Source organism: Labeo rohita, chromosome 20, assembly GCF_022985175.1.
Source record: "Labeo rohita strain BAU-BD-2019 chromosome 20, IGBB_LRoh.1.0, whole genome shotgun sequence".
NCBI classification, from domain to species: Eukaryota; Metazoa; Chordata; class Actinopteri; order Cypriniformes; family Cyprinidae; genus Labeo; species Labeo rohita.
This window is the reverse complement of record NC_066888.1, coordinates 31,236,043-31,255,401: the sequence shown is the minus strand read 5'-3', so window position 1 is coordinate 31,255,401 and position 19,359 is coordinate 31,236,043. Positions and strand designations below refer to the sequence as shown.

Sequence of the window (19,359 nt, the reverse complement as noted above, 5' to 3'; positions counted from 1 at the left end):
GTTCAAAAGTTTGGGGTCAGTAAGACTTGTAATAGTCTTTAAAGAAGTCTCTTATGCTCATCAAGGCTGCATTTATTTGATTAAAAATATAGAAAAAAAAAACAGTAATATTGCAAAATGTTTTTATAATATAAAATAATGTTTTTTATTTTAACATACTTTAAAATAGAATTTATTCCTGTGATGAAAAGCTGAATTTTTATCAGCTGTTACTCCAGTCTTAAGTGTCACATGATCCTTCAGAAATCATTCTAATATGCGGATTTATTATTAGAATGATCAATGTTGGATAATATCAACAGTTGTGCTGCCAAATAATTTTTGGAACCTATAATTTTTTTTTTCAGGATTCTTTCATGAATAACAAGTTTAAAAAGTACAGTGTTTATTCAAAATATAAATATTTTATAACAATGTAAATTATTTATTATTAACTTTTAATAAACTTTTAATTATTAACTTAATACATCCTTGGTGAATAAAAGTATTACTTTCTTAAAAAAAAGAAAAAATGTACTGACCCCAAACTTTTGAACGGTAGTGTATATATAGCACAAATAAATATATATTTATTATTTTTAATTATTATAAAAACACACAAACAATATATATTTAGATTCTTTTTTTTAAATGACCACAAAAACAAATACATAACAAAAAACTTTGTGCATATATATATATATATATATATATATATATATATAAAATATTTATAAATATTTTTTTTTTATTACCACAAAAACAAAAACAAAAAACCTCCTGGTTTAAAAATATATATTTTTATATTTAATATAAAGTACATTTTTAAACATCTTTTTTCTATACCAACTTTTTCCCAGGTTGCCAGTTTCCATCAATCTCAGCTTTTGAACACAATTACTAAAGTTCAGACTAACATTCATAATAGAATTGCTAAAAAAAAACAAAAAAACAAAGTTCAGCCGTCCAAAACACTGCAGAAAAAGCACTTAAATCACACACGTTAAGGAATTATGTTTTTATTCATTTTATTACAAGAAAATTCCACAATGCTATTTTTATATAATGATCAAGGATTTTATTATTGTATTCTCTCTCATTAGGTTCTTATCATTACAGAAAATGTTATTATACAGATTTGTTCAATGTCTCCTCATTGCTTGGTCATATTCCGCAGGAGTGCTGGTCACATTTATCTGTACAATTCAATTGTTCGTCTTTTACTGTACATTTTTGTGTAGTTGATTAAAAAGGCAGTCAGCACTTAAATAAGCTGTTGTTGTTGTTTTTTCCTCGTCTTTTTAAAGTATATTCAAATAAAACGTTCACCTGTGACTCCGCCCCCTGGGGGACGGGGGCGGGGCTACACCAGGTCATGTGATTATAAGGAAGCTTCAGGGATTGGGTGACCAGGCCCGTGTTCCCCCGCGCACGACCTTCGTGCACCCACGCGTTTGGCACTGCGCACACAAACAAGACTCACGAGATATAAACGACAAGCAAAGCTCTTTGTGATGTCATAATGATGCGTACTAATGGGAGGAAAAGTAAAAGTGTCACGTCAATGACACGTAAGACAAAAAGTGCCACCCTCCAGGGTCCAGATGTCAAGTTGTCGAGTTCCTTCCCCGCGTTCGAAAACAAAAGCGCTCTTTTTTCATTTATTTTTGCGTTAAAACGGGGAAATAATATTCTTCTTTTTTTTTCTCTCCTGGCAGGCACCTACAGTTTCTATTAAAATGCTACAGCTATAAGATCTAGCATTGAACACACAAAGCAACTGCAATGAAAAGAACAAAGTTGCCTTAATATAATAATAATAATAATAATTAATAATAATGAGAAGAAAAATGCAATAATAATAATTCATAATAATACAGAATAAATCTCTTTTTATAATTAGATTTTATAATTTAAAAGTATATTTTTTTCTTTCGTTGAAATAATATTTTTTTTTTCTCATATGTATCTAGTTTTGTGATCAAGATGTTGACTATACTTCAGCGTTATCCAAATCAATAAAAACTAGCTGTGCCGTTGCATATTACAGTCAATGATATGTGAACATGCACCGTGAACCACCCATCGCTCTCCGTCCGTCGGCCCGTTTCCGTCCCGCTGCGATGACATCATAGGCGGCCGATGACCATGACGTCCACCACCTCGCCCTTGTGCAGCTCCACGTATTGCTCGGTTTTGGGAGGTAGCATCAGGAGTCCGTTAGCGCTGCGCATGCTCATGAGTCTGCTGCTAACCTGATTCCCTGGAGTAAGACGAGACGGAGAACAGCGTGAAAATATTGTCAGGCCATATGCTGGACCACAAAACCAGTCATAAGGGTCAAATTTCTGAAATTGAGATTTATACATCATCTGAAAGCTTTGTTAGGATAGGACAATGTTTGACCGGGATACAACTATTTGAAAATATAGAATCTGAGGGTGCAAATGACGTTCTTAGCAATGCATATTACTAATCAAAAATCAAGTTCTGATATATTTACGGTAGGAAATGTACAAAATATCTTCATGGAACATGATCTTTACTTAATAGCCTAATGATTTTTGGCATAAAAGAAAAATCGATTATTTTGTCCCAAAGAGCGGCAGCTCTTAAAGTAATAGCAGTCAAATAACCTAATAACTCAGATGCTGTGTTGTCTGGTGATCAAAGAACAAATGAAAAAAGAGAAAATCAATAACTTTTGTAGCTTTAAGGCAGAGGTTGTGCTAGACTTTAACACTGTCTGTCATTTTGATGGACCGGGTCGTAAAAATTCTGTCATAATCTATTATTACCCGTCATTTTCATTTTCATATTTGAATTATAATAACACATTTAATTGCTTTTATTTTTGTTCACATTTTCATTTTTAATCATGAACCTACAGGACGACACCATGGTGTTTAAAAACAACAAAATACGCTGGGTAAAAAAATAAAATTCTCAATTTTATAGATTCTCATTTTAATGAACCAATACTGATTCTTAAATCACGATCTGTATTTTGGTCTATGCTGTTTTCATCTGATAAATGAACAGTACATAGTGCGTCTTCCTTCCAATGAATAGCAATAGGCTCGGCTTTGTCTTATTTTTGATATGAAACAAAGTCTCAGATTTCAAATTCTGTCCATTTCATTAGGAAATTCAAGCAATAAATACCGTTTTGACGCTCTTTAATGTGGCGTGATAGATTGTTGTATCTTCTGTGTACTCGCCTGTGTGTAATCAAATGCATAGAAAAAACATTTGTGACAGTTTCGTTTTTGTTCTGGATCCCCTGCTCTGCTGCCACACTAGAGCGCACACGCCACCAACTGGATGGGTTGATTTGCAGCTACAATTTACAATAGATCACCCTCAGTGTAATCTGTCAAAATGACGGACGACTTTCAGATTTTTCCATCACTGCTTAAAAATTTTTGACAATGATGGAGAACTTTCGGTTAACACGACCTCTGCTTTAAGGATTCATTTATATTTAATTTAGTATTTAGTGTTTGATAACTTTATTCAGTTTCTGTGTATTTCCTACTTCCTGATGGGCACAGGTAAATAATGTGTTTATGTGAAGACTGTTTTAAGTTCACTTCAATTAGAAGTTGTTATTTTATAAAGTCTAATAAATGTTAAATTTGATAGCCATTAATGTTGAATTGCTATAGTCAATGGTTAAATATTAGGAAAATAATATTGGTTTCTATTAAAAATATATTGTCTTTATGTTGTTTCTACATTAATATGAAGACTGAATGTGAAATTATCACAATATAAAATTATATTTAAAAAACTTTAAATGTTAGGTGGGATTAATTGCAATTAATTTCAGAAAAAAAGTGTGATTAATTAGTTAATTTTTTAAGATCGACTGACAACACTAATATATATTAAAATGACTTTCATTATATATAAGGGCTGTCAAGCGATTAAAATGTTAATGTAAGTAATTATTTTAGATTTAATTACATGATTAATTAGAATAATTTAATCTTAAATGAAATTGAAATAAATCTTAAATTTGTCTGAGAAATCACCACCACAAGATAATTTAAAGCAGGAAAGCATCAAATAGATATTACAAAAAGTAGCTTTAGAAAGAGCTAGGCATAATTTCTAATTTTCGTGTAGTTTTACTTAATGCACTAAATAACTAAAACTAACAATGAAATAAAAAAAAATATGGAAACTATATGAAACTATATAGACATAACAAAACACTAATAAAACTGACAAAAACATGCAACAAAATTACTACAACTTTAAAATTAAAACGAAAAAGGAAAATATAAAAATGAAAAGTAATTGATTTGCTAAAATTAAACACAAAGGTGATTGATGAGTGTTAACACTCGGACTTGCATAACTGTTCAGAAAGTCTAAAATAATAATTAATATATTAATGCATATAATAATATAGCATGCTCATAAATTAACTAATATATTCTGTGATCATGGGACACAAAACAGTGAAAAATGTATCTGTACTAAAATTATTCTTCCCCTACTCAATCACTAGCGAGTGAAACTTAATTTATAAGCCAATGGCAACTGACAGACTTTATTAAGTCGCCTACATATAGGCAAGATAATGCATGTTTTCAGCAATGATAATAATAATAGATTTGTGACCTGTGCTCTGTGCCCATGGCAGAGGTTCCTGATGGTGCCATGTCAAAATACAGCGGTGATACTCCGGACGGGGATCCAGCTTCACATCACATGACAACTGGAAACAATTAAGCAGAACTTAGTTTTGGAAGTACTCTGTTTGTAAAAGTCCTCTGTTATTATTGCATGTAAAGATAGTCTTACCCTGGCTTTTATTATGGTGGGTCGCGGGTCTAAGATTCCCTGCATCTTCCTCAAGGCAGGAATGACGAAGAGGTTACATGTTACGACCGCTGACACGGGATTACCTGTGAATCACCAGAGAGCCACAAAAGCACAAATCATTCACTAATAGACAGAAAACAGATCTATGTGTTCAAATTACAGACTAGTATGTGTTTTGAAAAAATACACCAATAAACTCTCTCACCGTCCCTACCTGGCAGAGCAAAGATAAGTTTTCGAGACCCGTCCATATCAAGAGTGGCAAATGTTGTGGGGAGACTAACGGAAGACAAACCAGAGCTCAATACCAGCGTGGACTCATTCTCATCGTTTGACACTCAATATCAGGGTGTTTTCACACTGAGAGCGGTTTGCATGGTTTATACTGTATGCGAACGCTCTAAATGCTCTAAAGTGAACTGAACTGCGACCATCTCAGGAAACAGTCTGAATACGGTTCACTTTATGTCAGTGTAAAACAAACCAACCAGTATTTTTGCTCATAAGTAACCATATTATACCTTATTATAAACTTATTAATATGCAATTATAATTAAAACCCTATTTTAACCCTATTATTATATTATTCTATTAATTTAAATAAAATAAATACACATTTTACCATATGATAAAATAAATGGTAATTAAATTACATGTTAATAAAATCCATGTTAATAAAATACATTAAATTTTGATCTAATTAAAGTGAATAAAGATTATAGTTAAAAATATACATCATTCTATTAATTTAAATATAATTTACAAAAATTGTAATAATAAATAATTTATAATAAATAAAATAAAATAAATTTTTTTTCAATTCACTTTTGCTATAATTAAAGTGGATAAAGTGTACAATAGTATTAAAAATGATTGTATGCTAATATTCTATTCATTTAAATACAATAAATATACATTTTAACATACGATAAAATAAATGGTAATTAAATTAAATGTTAAAAAAATACATGTTAACAAAATAAATAACATTTTGATCTAAAGTGAATTAAGATTAGAATAGAATAAAAAAAAATCATCATTCCATTAATTTAGATAAAATTAATATAAATTTGAATAATAAATAAAATAAAATAAAATAAATAAATAAATAGATAAACGTTGTACTATGGATTAAATGGGCTGACATCCAAGTTTGCTTTCTGGATTTTTTTTAATTCAATTTTGCTATAATTAAAGTGGATAATACATACAATAGATTTAAAATGATTTTATAATTTAAAATTAAAAGTTAATAAAATACATGTTAATAAAATAAATTAAATTTTGATCTAATTAAAGCAAATAAAGATTAGAATAGAATTAAAAATATTCATCATTCTATTAATTTAGATAAAATTAATATAAATTTTAATAATGAGTAAAATAAAATAACATAAAATAAAAGGACTGACATCCAAGTTTGCTTTTTGTAGTTTTTCGATTCAATTTTGCTACAATTAAAGTGGATAAAGTATACTATAGTATTAAAAATACATTTTAATGATTAATCATTTATAATAAAGTAAAATAAAATAAAATGTCATACTTTGAATTAAATGGACTGACATCCAAGACTCCTTTATGGAGTTTTTTTTAAATCTTGAGCCAGTTAAAAATGTTTTATTTAACAAGATTTCACGAATGAAAACACCCTGATTCTGCATTACTTGTACAATCTTCCAGCAGATGTCACCTGTTTCTTCAAAAACTCACCCTGGTTTCATGAAGACACGTCCAAAGTGTATCTGAGCATGAAGGTCGATATCAAGTACCTGTTTCAGGTAATCCTGTGAAAACATCCATTTACAATCTTAATCATCTGATAAACTCATGTAAAAGTTGCTTGTTGAATTACTGCAATCTCTCATCTTTAGTGTGTGGACATCCTTTTAAAAGGAACTGAAATTATTTACAGTACTAAGCAGCTCATTTCTTTAGGTATTAATCTTTTTGACAGGACAGTCTTACTGCCACCCAGCCACTAGATGTCAGTATAAAGCAGTGATTGTGAAATCAAACTTGACAAATTAAAGCCTAAAATGTTATGCTCCTTCATGCATCTTTCTAAAAATAGCATTTTTATTCCTTTTACAAGGGGATTTACTGCATTTGGATCATAATCATACCAAATATAATAAAAACACACCCTTTCGCTGTTGATTTTGTCTTTACAAAGAGCAAATGTCAAAGCTCTGGTACCTTTTCGCCCATGGACACGCCCCCTGAGGTGATGATGACATCAGCGCGGCTGATTCCCTCATTCAGAGCGTTCAACAGGTCATCAGGGCTGCAGGAAACCAAGGTAAATGTTAACAATTGTAAGCAACTGAATAAAAACGAGGGTGTTTTATACAACTACACTGAATTCACTCATTCATGTGTCTATTAAACTTAATCATTATTTAACAATATGTGACCCTGCACCACCAAACCAGTCATAAGGGTCATTCTGTTCTTTCCATTAATGTATGGTTTGTCAGGATAGGACAATATTTGGCTGAGAAACAACTATTTGAAAATCAAAATACAGAGAAAATCGCCTTTAAAATTGTCCAAATGAAGTTCTTAGCAATGCATATTACTAATGCATAGATTGGTTTTGTTGTCCACGGTCACATATTATGTGCAATTCCTGGAGGTTGTTAGACGGTAGTAATGATTTTTACATAATACTAACAATGCAACTGTTTGAGATGTACAATGTTTTTCTGTACTTTTTTTTCCCTATGCCTGACATGTTATGAATAAAAAAATAAAGAAAGGTAATTGCGACCTTTGTCTCACAATTCTGACTTTTTTTCCTCACAATTGCATGATATAAACTCGCAATTGCAAGAAATAAAGTCAGAATTGCAAGACATTACCTTGCAATTCTGAGAACATACCTATCCTTTTTTCCCCTCAAAATTGGGCTTTATAGTTCACAATTGTGAGAATAAAGTCAATATTAATATGTCTTGCAATTCTAAATTAATTTCAGTTTATATCATGCAATTCTGAGGAAAAAGTCAGAATTATGAGATGCAAACTGGCAATTGTGAGAAAAAAGTGGTGTGACAGAAATGGGCTTCCATAATGTGTACTTATGTTTGTACAAAAAAAGCCCAAAAAGAACCCATACCAAAACAAAACAAACAAACAAACAAACAAACAAAAACAAAAAAAGCTATAACTATATGTGACCCTGGACCACAAAACCAGTCTTAAGTAGCACGGGTATATTTGTAGCAATAGCCAAAAATACACAGTAGGGGTCAAAATTATCCATTTTACTTTTACGCCAAAAATCATTAGGATATTAAGTAAAGATCATATTCCATAAAGATATTTTGTACTTTTCCTACTATAAATATATCAAAACTTAATTTTTGATTAGTAATATGCATTGCTAAGAACTTCATCTGGACAACTTTAAAGGCGATTTTCTCAATATTTAGATTTTTTTTTGCACTCTGAGATTCTCAAATAGTGTCCTATCCTGTTTATTCCATTTTAAGATGATGTATAAATCTCAATCTTCAATTTCATTTGTGGTCCAGGGTCACATATATAAAATGCATTAATCAGGAATTGACTGGTAAAAAAGAGACCACTATCCTTTTCTGCTTTTCTTTAATCTATATTTCACACGCCGTTACTCATGTTTCTGTATGAAGGGTGAAAGCTGCTCACTTGTCTCCCACGATTCCCAGGTTGATGGTGGGGTATCCGTGCTCCTGTATGGTGGCCAGCAGCGTTGAGCGATTCGAGTCTCTGATCTTACCGGGGTGTAAATCATCCTCTGGGTTCAGCAACTGAAAATACAAGAGTTTGCTGCTCAGAAACTGATCATAGGACTTAAAGAGTAACTTCAGGCATTGCATTGTCAGAAATATGTCAGCAAAAGTCTGTCGGATGATATCAAATGCGTAGTCCAGCAAACATTTGACAGCTTTAGGGCTTCTGTGAAAACTACACATTTAACTTTCAATATTTTTGTATCCCTGCTCACAAACAGTTTGCCAGTGCGTTATGGGTGTTGAAGTCTTCCTATCATTTTGGCAAAAGGGAACAGCAGAGTCTCTGTATTCTTTTGGAAAAAGTTGTATTAAAAGTCTATCTTGCCAGCTGTGAATTACCCTTTTAATGGAGATTTCAGATTTCATGTTTTACTGAAATATCAACTTTCTTAGGAGAAATAAAAACAAACACAAATGAATCAGTGAGAGTGCAGAGCTAAAAATCAAAAAATAAATAAATACAATAAAAAAGCAAGATAATTTGATCTTGAGAGAATTTAATAAGAAATGTTTAAGTTGATATGGAGATTTCTGCATTTCTATTTAGGTTTATTAGATCTATTAGATATGAATTATTGTTTTCTAAAAAAAATCTCCCAAAAGCAAGAGAGTTTATGCTTAAAACAAGTATAAAAAAAAAAAAATCTGTCATTGCAGTAAGAAAAGTAAAGGGAAAACACAATTATTTTTTCTGGCCTCTTGGACAGATATATTTTTTTGTTTTAATCATAAATTCACTTAATTTTAACTTTTTTTTTTTTTTTTTTGCAAAACAAGACTCTTTATCTCTTTCTTCTCAGGTAAATGTATTTTGATTTAATAGATTTTTATTAGATATTTGTATTGAAAACAAGACTAAAATACTAGGTATGAAAATTATTTTTGTTGTTGTTTTTGCAGTGTCCATTTTATCAAATTGCTGTCTAGAGGAAACAGTAGAGCAGCGTGTGTTGTAATGTCACCTCATTGCCTGTAGACATCACAGCCACGACTGGAAACTTCTGCACCTCCACCTCTGTGACGCCCACCGTGGCCAGCAGGCCGATTTCAGACGGGCCCATGTGAGTGCCTTTGGCCAACACGCATTCACCACGCTTAATGTCATGACCGATGGGCCTGCAGAACATGGGACAGACTCCTTCAGACACATCTGAGACTCACACAGTCACGCTGAGATACGCTCACAGGCGCTCACCTGATGTCTTGACCTGGACGAGCTTGAACCAGAATGCGCACCTCAAGCTCTTCTGTGCCCTGAGAAATGAGTTTAGATCGGAACAGACAGACAACAATTGACAGCTGAGATGGTAATTAATGGTAGACTAAAATATTTTCATAATAAACAGTATCCACCTGTGCAATTAATTACCTCACACTTTTTAAATAATTTTGGTAGAATTTGAGTAAAAAATGTGTAAAATAAGTGTATTACATTTTAGCAATTTTGTATACTTGTCAAAAATATAAATATAAGTTAAATATAAAAAATATATGCATTTAATAAAATTATTTAATATGCATTCAAAACTTTAAATGACTACAATAAACCTATTTTTCATTAAGCTTTAGTTCCATTCTACTCCAAAATATAGGGTCAGTAAGATTTTTTATTATATACCAAGGACGCAAATTAATCAAAAGTGTCACTAAAGACATTAAAATGTTACAAAACATTTCTATTTCAAATAAATGCTGTTCTTTTGAACTTTCTATTCATCTGTGAATCCTAAAAAATAATGTGTCATGATTTCCACAAAAATATTTGGCAGCACAACTGTTTTTAACATTGCTAATAATCAGAAATGTTTCTTGAGCAGCAAATCAGCATATTAGAATAATTTCTTAAGGATCATGTGACACTGAAGACTTAGGTAATGATACTGAAAATTCAGCTTTGATCACAGGAATAAATTACATTTTACAATATATTACAATAGAGAACTGTTATATTAAATTGTAATAATATTTCACAATTTTTATTGTGTTTTTGATCAAATAAATGCAGCCTTGGTGAGCAGAGGACTTTTAAATACATTTTTTAAAAAATTTACCGACCCCAAACTTTTGAATGGTAGTGTAAGCAAATAACTGAAAGTAATTAAATGATGTACTATGATGGTTTATTAAAGTGTCAAGAGGCTGTAACTCACATCTTCAGACTCTCGCAGAAGTTCGGTGTCTTCTACTTGAACCACAGCGTCGGCCCCGCAGGGAATAGGAGCACCTGTCGTCACCCGCATCACCTGACCCGGCATCACGGTGTGTGTGGGCTGGAAACACACGTTGCAGCAGTTCGTATGGATCATTTTCCTCACATTTGAAGGTGAATTTCTCAAACGATATCTTCTCTTTTCTCACCTGCTCTCCAGCCTGAGACTCGCCGATAATAAATCTGTCACCAGGACCATCAGCCGCTGTCAGGACACAGAGAAAACACTGTAACACACTACCGTTTCCCAGATAACAAAAATGTGTTCTCATAACGTTTTGATAACTTTCTCATTAATGTTCCAGATGTTCTCAGAAAGTTCAAAACTTTTTACAATTATTTAAGGCAATGTTCCATTCTAATCATTCAGCAAACATTAAGGAAATGTTACTTTTAAATGTGCTCTGAACATTTTGAAACAAAAAGTAAGTAGTGAAGTTAACTAATATGTTAAAGCGGTCATCGGATGCCCATTTTCCACAAGTTGATATGATTCTATAGGGTCTTAATGAAAAGTCTCTAATATACTTTGATTAAAAATTCTCAATGGTTTTGTAAAACAACACCCTTTTTACCTTGTCAAAATGAGCTCTGCAAAAATCATCCCATTCTGAAGGCTTGTTCCTTTAAAGGCAAATGAGCTCTGCTCACCCCACCGCTCCTTCTCTCTGCTGTTTGGAGAGTGTTTACTTTAGCTGCATTTAGCGCGTTTAGCCGCAAAACTTGCTAACTAGCACATTATTGGGAAAGGTGATTGCAGAGATTCATAAGAAAAAACCTTATACTCACTTCTGCTGTAGGTGAAGCTGGATCATGAATGATTTGCGCGAACATAGACGGATATATCGGGAGGTGCATTCCTTTCACAAACAAATGTAATTCACTGCATCTTCAGCGGCTCAGATGTCGGGAGTAAATGACCACCACTATGTTCATTATTACATTCAGTAACACAACACCTCAATCGCTCATTCTGAGATATTCTTGTCTAACTTACATCCCCGCTCCAGCATCAAAACAATGGAGGTCAGACTGTTACAGCTGATCTGAGGTAAGACGCTCATGTCAATCAACTATCGTGGGAGTGGCGTCACACCGAGAGGCATCTGAGAATGGCTCGATTTGAAAAAGGGGATATTATTTTTACAGATTAATTAAAAACCACTGACTGGATTGTTTTTTTTATTATTATAGGGTAGATCTGTACATACACTGACAACAAAGATTACTGTTCAAACAACTTGTAAAAGTGAAGTTTGCATCTGATGACCCCTTTAAGAGAATGTTACATTTTAATCATTCTATAATGGATGTTACTTTTGAATGTTTTCTGAATGTTTTGAACCACGTAGTAATGGTAGGTAGTAAAACCGCAAGGGAACATTCTAAGAAGGCTTCGATAGTGTTCCCATTAAGATATGGACATATTAAAACATCCTCGGAACATTCAAAACCTATTTTTTTACATTTAAAACCTCCTTTTTTAAACCGTTAGACAAAATATTAAAGGAATTTTACATTTTAAACATTCTACAAATGTTATGGGAACGTTACTTTACAATGCTCTCTGAACATTTAGAAAAAAGTAGTAAGTAGTAAAGTAAGCTTAAAAAAAAAAAAAAAAAAAAAAAAAAAAGTATAATTGTGATGCAATCTGGGAAAACCCATTCGATGTCGCTCTGGGACGTTTTCAGGAAATTCAAATAATAAATCGAATGTCATTTTTTTTTTATGTTCTTGGAACATTCAAAACGTCCGGGTTTTTAAAATGTTTTAAAAACGTTAGCCATAACGTTAAGGGAATGTCAAGTCAAGTCAAGTCAAGCTTATTGTCATTCCGCTACATGTGTGGACATACAGTGGAATGAAATGTTGTGTCTCGCAGGACCACAGTGCTACATAAATAAACAGAAATATGAACATAAATACACTAGACGTAGAAACTATTTTTTAAACCTATACATGAAACTATGCATATACTATAAATAATTGACTATACATAAACATAACCTAAGACAGACTATACAGGTAGTTTACATAATAACTGTGCATGATAAGTTATTATGTTTCATTTTAAACATTCTACAAACATACTGGGAACATTATTTTGAAATGCTCTCTGAATGTTTTGAAATAAGTAGCAACGCTACCTAAAACATTAAGGGAACATTCTAAAAACATTTTGAACATTACAGACAAACGTTACAAACGTTAAATGTTATATGGAATGTTCTCAGAATGTTCAAAATGTCACATTTTTTAAAAGATTAAAAAAAAAGCTAAAACATTAAGGAAACGTTACATCTGAATAATTCTGCAAACACTGGAATGTTACTTTTTAATGTTTTCTGAACGTTTTGAGTTAAAAGTACTTTTAAGCAGTAACCTTAGCCATTATTATGGGAATGTTACTTTTGAATGTTCTCTGAAAGTTTAAAAATAAATAGTAAGCAGCAATATTTAAAAGCTACATTATTAATCTCTACATTATTTATGTTTAAATAACGTTTTTAAAGACCAGATAAGCTTAAGCAGACATTTTATTACTGCTCTGAAAATGTTCCCTCTTAGCTTGTATAAATTGTTTAAGTTATTAGGGTTAGTTCACTCAAAAATGAAAATACTGTCATTACTTCCTCATCCTCAAGCACCCTTCATCTTCGGAACACAAATGAAGATATTTTTGATGAAAAACTACCATGTTCAAGGCCCAGAAAGGTAGTAAGGAGATCGTTAAAAAAATAGTCCATGTGACATCAGTGGTTCAACATTTATTTTATGAAGATATATATAAAAATAAAATAATGATGCCGTACTCTCATGAATGGCAGTGGAGACTCCCCCGGAGCAGAAATCACTGAATAAAGTCAATATTTTTGTTTTCTTTGCACAGGTCTTACGGGTTTGGAACAACATGAGGGTGAGTTAATTAATGACAGAATTTTTAATTTTGGGTGAAATAACCCTGTAAGTTATCGGTTTAAGTTACTGTTGCATACTGAACACTATTTTGCATATAATTGTTAATATGTAAATTGTATGCAGTATGGAGTGTGTATAAAAGATGTTGGGTTTTGTATTTTATTTTTTTTATTATATGTGAACACTTTTGGTAAACTGCTGGGACTAAATAAATGCATTACTAAATAACTGATGTGCACAATAAAATCAAGAATGAGTATGCATGAATGAGTGTCTTAATAGGGTCAGTACTGAGTTAACAGCAATTGAGTGTCAACTTTAGATCTTCCTAATTTTGTGAAGAGCCAGACGGCTGCATCAGATATATGTTTATAGACACTCAGTAAATACTTATGAGCTCATAAATATGCAATTTAATGCAAAATCCCCAAATGCTTAAGTTCACACTGCACCAGTTCTTGTTATGACTTTTTTAAGCAGGAAACTCCCATCCAGCACCAAGTCCATAAGAAATGAATGAAGCATTTGAAATCATCTCCTGAGAGGCGTTTCAAGCGTCGCTCTCCAGCAGACGCGAGTAATGCTTTCAATATGCTGTCCTGATGCGAGCACTAGAGCGTGAGTTAACCAGGTCTGTCAGAACGCCGGTTAACCCACACGCTGTCATCGTCGAGTCATGCGAGTTCTCACCTCTTACAGCGTAGCCGTCTTTAACAGAGGCAGGGAATGGAGGCAGGTTGTCTTTGGCATAAACGTCCTGAGCCAGAACTCGACCCATGCCGTCTACGAGAACACCACAGAGAAAAAGATTAAATGTGTTTATTAGAAAATAACATGCATGCAAAACAGACCTTTAAAAAAATACATAAGGGACAATGAGCTGCCTGATGTTTACCCCCACAAATAAAAAATAGTAATAAAAAAATCTGTAGAAAATTAGAATTTAAGTGCATTTTAGACGCTGGCTTCTATGGAAGCTTATTTCCACCACTGAATAATAATATAAAAAAATTGCAACTTTTTATCTCACAATTCTGAGATTCTCAGACTTTTCTTCTCAGAAGTGATATCTCAATTATGACAATGTCTCACAATTATTAATTTTGAGTTTACATCTCACAATTCTTTTTTACTTGAGAATTATGTTTACATCTTGCAATTCATGTTTGTGCATTAAAGGGAACATCTAAGAATGTTTTGATAATGGTCCCATAAAGTTAAGGACATTATGCTATTTTAAATGTTTTGGAGTGTTCAAAATTTCTTTTTTTTTAAAAATGTTTTCAAAAAATGAAAAAACATTCCACAAACATTATGGGAATGTTACTTTTGAATGTCCTCAAAATTCAGTTTACACCTGCCAATTTCCATTCTCTGGATCTGCACGCACACACGCACACACACTTTGTCAAAAGATAAGAAGCTCTCATCAGATTACAGAAGGATCAATATCACAGCAGATTAACACTGATATGATCTACATCTGACATACTGGGATTCACTTTCAGCATCCAAAACATGCTTAAAAAGAATAAATCATTAAAAGGAAGATAGCAGGAAAGGTAAACAGAGTCAAATCAAAACACATCATCAATGTAGAATGTGTTTGTACCTCTGTAGTTAATGATCTCAGTGCCCAGAACTGCGGTCATCTCCAGCACAGTGATGAAGGCTTTATCCATAGAGGTGAGAGGGAATGGAGACATACGGTGTCTCCGAGCCACTTTGGTGATGTCCACCGCGCTATGACCTACAAACACACACACAAACCTCAACACTTCATACATATATAGTACAAAAGTGATGCTCAGGTGATGTGGTTAGTGTCAGTGTCTGATGCTGATATCTAGAGATGCCAATATATATGCCGCTGTATTGTATCACATGATTGTATGATGAAAAATAACACAGAAAATACTGTCTATTTGCTCTTTTTAAATTAATCTATTTTATCTAAGTGCAACTAGCTGGTCCTTATTAATAATTATAATTATATACAATGAACTAGAGTTGTTTTAGTATCATTAAGATAAAATTAAAGTTTTATAAATATTTTAGGTAAGTTTTTATATTTTACGTTTTCATTTTAATTTTAGTTATAGTAATTTAGTTGTGTGTTTTTGTCATTTGTATTAGAATTTTAGGTTACACTTTATTTTAAGGTGTCCTTGTTACAGTGTAATTATACACTATTAAGTACTGAGTAACATTCATTAACTACATGTACTTACTATATGGTTAGGGTTAGGATTAGGGTTCGACTTAGGGTTACTTGCATGTAATTATTTATGCATAATTCATTCTTATTATAACAGTAAGTACATGTAACATGCGTAACGAGGACACCTTAAAATAAAGTGTTACCGAATTTTATTTTTATGAAAAAATTTAATTTTAGTTTTTTAAGTACATCAATTTAAACTAAATGAAACTGACAACTAGAAAAAAAATACATTTTAAGTTTTTTTTTTTTTTTTTTTTTTTTTTTTCAGTTAATATTTTTTAGTTAACATTAATTATTTTTCAAGTAACATTTTTAAAAGTTCGGGTAACTATAATAAACCTGCACCGAGCATACTGCTTTATAATATATTACAATATACTGAGATGCAAATACTATTTACTATTAACACCTATTTACAGTTTTTAATACTATTTACATTTTTTTTTATTCTTTCCGCTTAGTACAGAATATTTACACACACACACATATATATATATATATATATATATATATATATATATATATATATATGCAACAGACTACAGACTTTACATTGAAGAAAGTTTGTTTTGTGATATTGATATTTCATAATCACATGGTTTCCAAACATAACTTATTTTATGAAGAAACATACTTGCTCGTAAAATATTTTCTTTGCTGCTGCATCGTGACTGCACCTAAAAAAAAAAAAAAAAAGAAAACAAAGGAGGAAAGAGAAAAAACTGTTAATATTGAATTTTTTTATGTGTGTGTTTTTATGGAGCTTTTATGAGATGTTTGCTACTAAACCCAAGAAAACAATAAGCAATGTCATGCTGCTATCATATCATTATGAAATGCAGAGACAAACATGAAGCTGGAAATTCTGGGATGTAATGAGAAGAAACAGAGAGATTCACTACCATTCAAAAGTTTGAGGTTGGCAAGGTTTTTGAAAATATATTTATTTGCTCACTAAGGCTGTATTTATTTGATCAAAAATACAGTAAAAACATTAAAATTGTGAAATATTATTACAACTTAAAATAGCTGGTTTTTATTTGAATATATTGTAAAATATAATTTATTCTTGTGATCAAAGCTGAATTTTCAGCATCATTACTTTAGTCTTCAAAGTCACAAGATCCTTCAGAAATCATTCTAATATGCAGATTTGCTGCTTAAGAAACATTTCTGATGATTATTAGTGTTAAAATGGTTTAGTATTTTGTGGAAACTGATTTTTCAGGATTCTTTGATGAATAGAAAGCCATTTATTTGAAATAGAAATCGTCTATAACATTAAAAGTATCTTTACTGTCACTTTTCATCAGTTGAATGCATCCTTAATGAATATTTTTTTTGAACAGTAGTGTATCAGTGATACCAGCTAACTGACCTCTGACCCTGTCCAAACTGAACATGACCAAAAATACATGGATGACAACAGATAAACCTGTTTGCTTCCATTATATCTAACGAAAGAAATATCAGAGTTGTAATCTACTCTATTCCAGTGACATAAAACTGGGATGTGTCTCATTTCCTCTCCATCCTCATTCACACGCTCTCTCCTTTAATAACACTGTTATTCTCCTGTTGTCCTCTCTGTAACCTCAGCATGTTGCTCAACCCTCCCGGACTGGAGTGGTAGTTTGTGATGACTGTACTTGTGAAAACCACTCTATAATCAGTGGCAGGAAAGCTCTAATAGACTCTCTAGTGCACTACAGCGAGAGGGAGATGGAGTGAAATGTTCCTGAAGAACTACTGCTGCCCGAGGAGAAGCAGACAGCATAGTGAAGAACGACTGAAGAACTAAAGGAGGAAAGAAAGACAATTAGGAGAGCGCGAGACCCTGAGCAGCACAAGAGCTCATGAAACATGAGAGAGAGACGCACAGAACAGCTGAAAGAGCAAAACGCAGCGAGCAGAGAGGGAATAATAAATCAAACAAGATGATGATGTCAGCAAAAGCCCCAAAACACAGTAACTTCTGAAAAAAGGGAACAAACAAACACACAAGGGTTTCATTTCAGTAATCGGACTCTTTGTTTGTGGCTTTGCATTGCACAGGGTTAATAACAGGTACCATTTTATGCTACTAAAGTAGTGGCTTTTTGTGCTATATTAATTTTTAGGTCAGACAATACAGATAAATGTAAGATTTATGTATTTGAATAGCACATACAGTTTTCATCCATATGGATTACAGTTTTAGTATATGATAAATGTAATGCATATTTGTCAGTCATACATAAATAGTACTAATAAACTAAATGTGTTTTAAATACACAATAAAAAGGTTTTTAAATTTATAATTTAATAAATTAATAAATAAATAATACACTTAATAAATTAATAAATCCAATTTGTTTCAATATCATACACTTTAACTGAACACTGCTTGTTTCACAGCTAGCCATATTTTAACCATTTTCACTATTTTCAACCTAATAAAATAAAATAAAATAAAATAAAATAAAATAAAATAAAAATAATAATATAATAAAAATAATATAAATATATTTTTTTAATGCAGAAATCGTACCGGTTTCATTAATGTATAACTGAATTTAAAATGTATTTATGTACATAAAATAAAATAATATAAAATAAAATAAAATAAAATAAAATAAAATAAAATAAAATAAAATATGTCCTGTTTTTTATTTGTAATAAATAAAATAAAATAATGCATATATATTTTTTGAGTGTAGAAATTTTACCAGTTTCATTAATGTATGACTGAATTAAAAATGTATTTATGTACTTAAAATAAATAAATAAAATAAAATAAAATAAAATAAAATAATTTGAGTGTAGAAATCTTTTCATTTATGTACTTAAGTAAAATATAATAATGAAATAAAAATAAAAAAGAAACAAAAAAGAAAACATAAAAATTGGGAACAATAAACTTTTTTTGCAGAGTGCAGAAATATTACCCATTTCATTGATGCAAGACTGGATTCAAAATCTATTTATGTACTTAAGTTAAATAAAATAATAAAAAATAAAATAATATAAATTAAAATAATAATAAAATAAAAATAATAAAAAATAAAAAGATTTTTTTGAGTGCAAAAATCTTACTGGTTTCATTTATGTATGACTGACAAATAAGCATCACATTAAGTTCATTTGCTCATGTTAAAACGTATGTTAATCCATATGGATGCAAATTTGACATGCAATTTAAATACATAAATCCGTAACATAGGCCTAAATAGTTTTTTAGTGTGGTTTGAGTAATAGTTCAAATTCCAAAAAAAAAAACAACAAAAAAAAAAAAAAAAAAAAGGATTTTGCCTTGCATTGCATTACTTGCATTGATTTAAAAAATGAAATAAGACATAAATGTATATTCTATTCACAGAATGTCAATTTAAGAAATCACAGTATCAAAAGAAGGACAGATGATGGCAGCA

The 19,359-nt window shown here is 31.3% G+C and overlaps 1 protein-coding gene across 6 annotated transcripts in view; it reads right to left on the bottom strand.

Moving 5' to 3' along the window:
• Positions 1-822: 822 nt before the first annotated feature.
• The window catches only part of gphnb (gephyrin b), a 100,504-nt gene continuing 81,967 nt past the window's right edge, over positions 823-19,359 (bottom strand). For 3 of the 6 annotated variants that reach the window (XM_051138519.1, XM_051138514.1, XM_051138516.1), the window contains 14 exons: positions 16,584-16,626; positions 15,338-15,475; positions 14,416-14,508; positions 10,953-11,008; positions 10,745-10,864; positions 9,790-9,848; positions 9,557-9,710; positions 8,488-8,609; positions 7,015-7,102; positions 6,529-6,602; positions 5,021-5,094; positions 4,795-4,898; positions 4,612-4,708; positions 823-2,242 (listed from right to left, as the gene is read on the bottom strand). In XM_051138519.1, coding sequence (XP_050994476.1) covers positions 2,109-2,242; positions 4,612-4,708; positions 4,795-4,898; positions 5,021-5,094; positions 6,529-6,602; positions 7,015-7,102; positions 8,488-8,609; positions 9,557-9,710; positions 9,790-9,848; positions 10,745-10,864; positions 10,953-11,008; positions 14,416-14,508; positions 15,338-15,475; positions 16,584-16,626 — 1,356 coding nt within the window. In that variant the 3' untranslated portion in view covers positions 823-2,108. The remainder of the gene's footprint in view (positions 2,243-4,611; positions 4,709-4,794; positions 4,899-5,020; positions 5,095-6,528; positions 6,603-7,014; positions 7,103-8,487; positions 8,610-9,556; positions 9,711-9,789; positions 9,849-10,744; positions 10,865-10,952; positions 11,009-14,415; positions 14,509-15,337; positions 15,476-16,583; positions 16,627-19,359) is intronic. The other 3 variants (XM_051138515.1, XM_051138518.1, XM_051138517.1) reach the window with 2 other exon arrangements.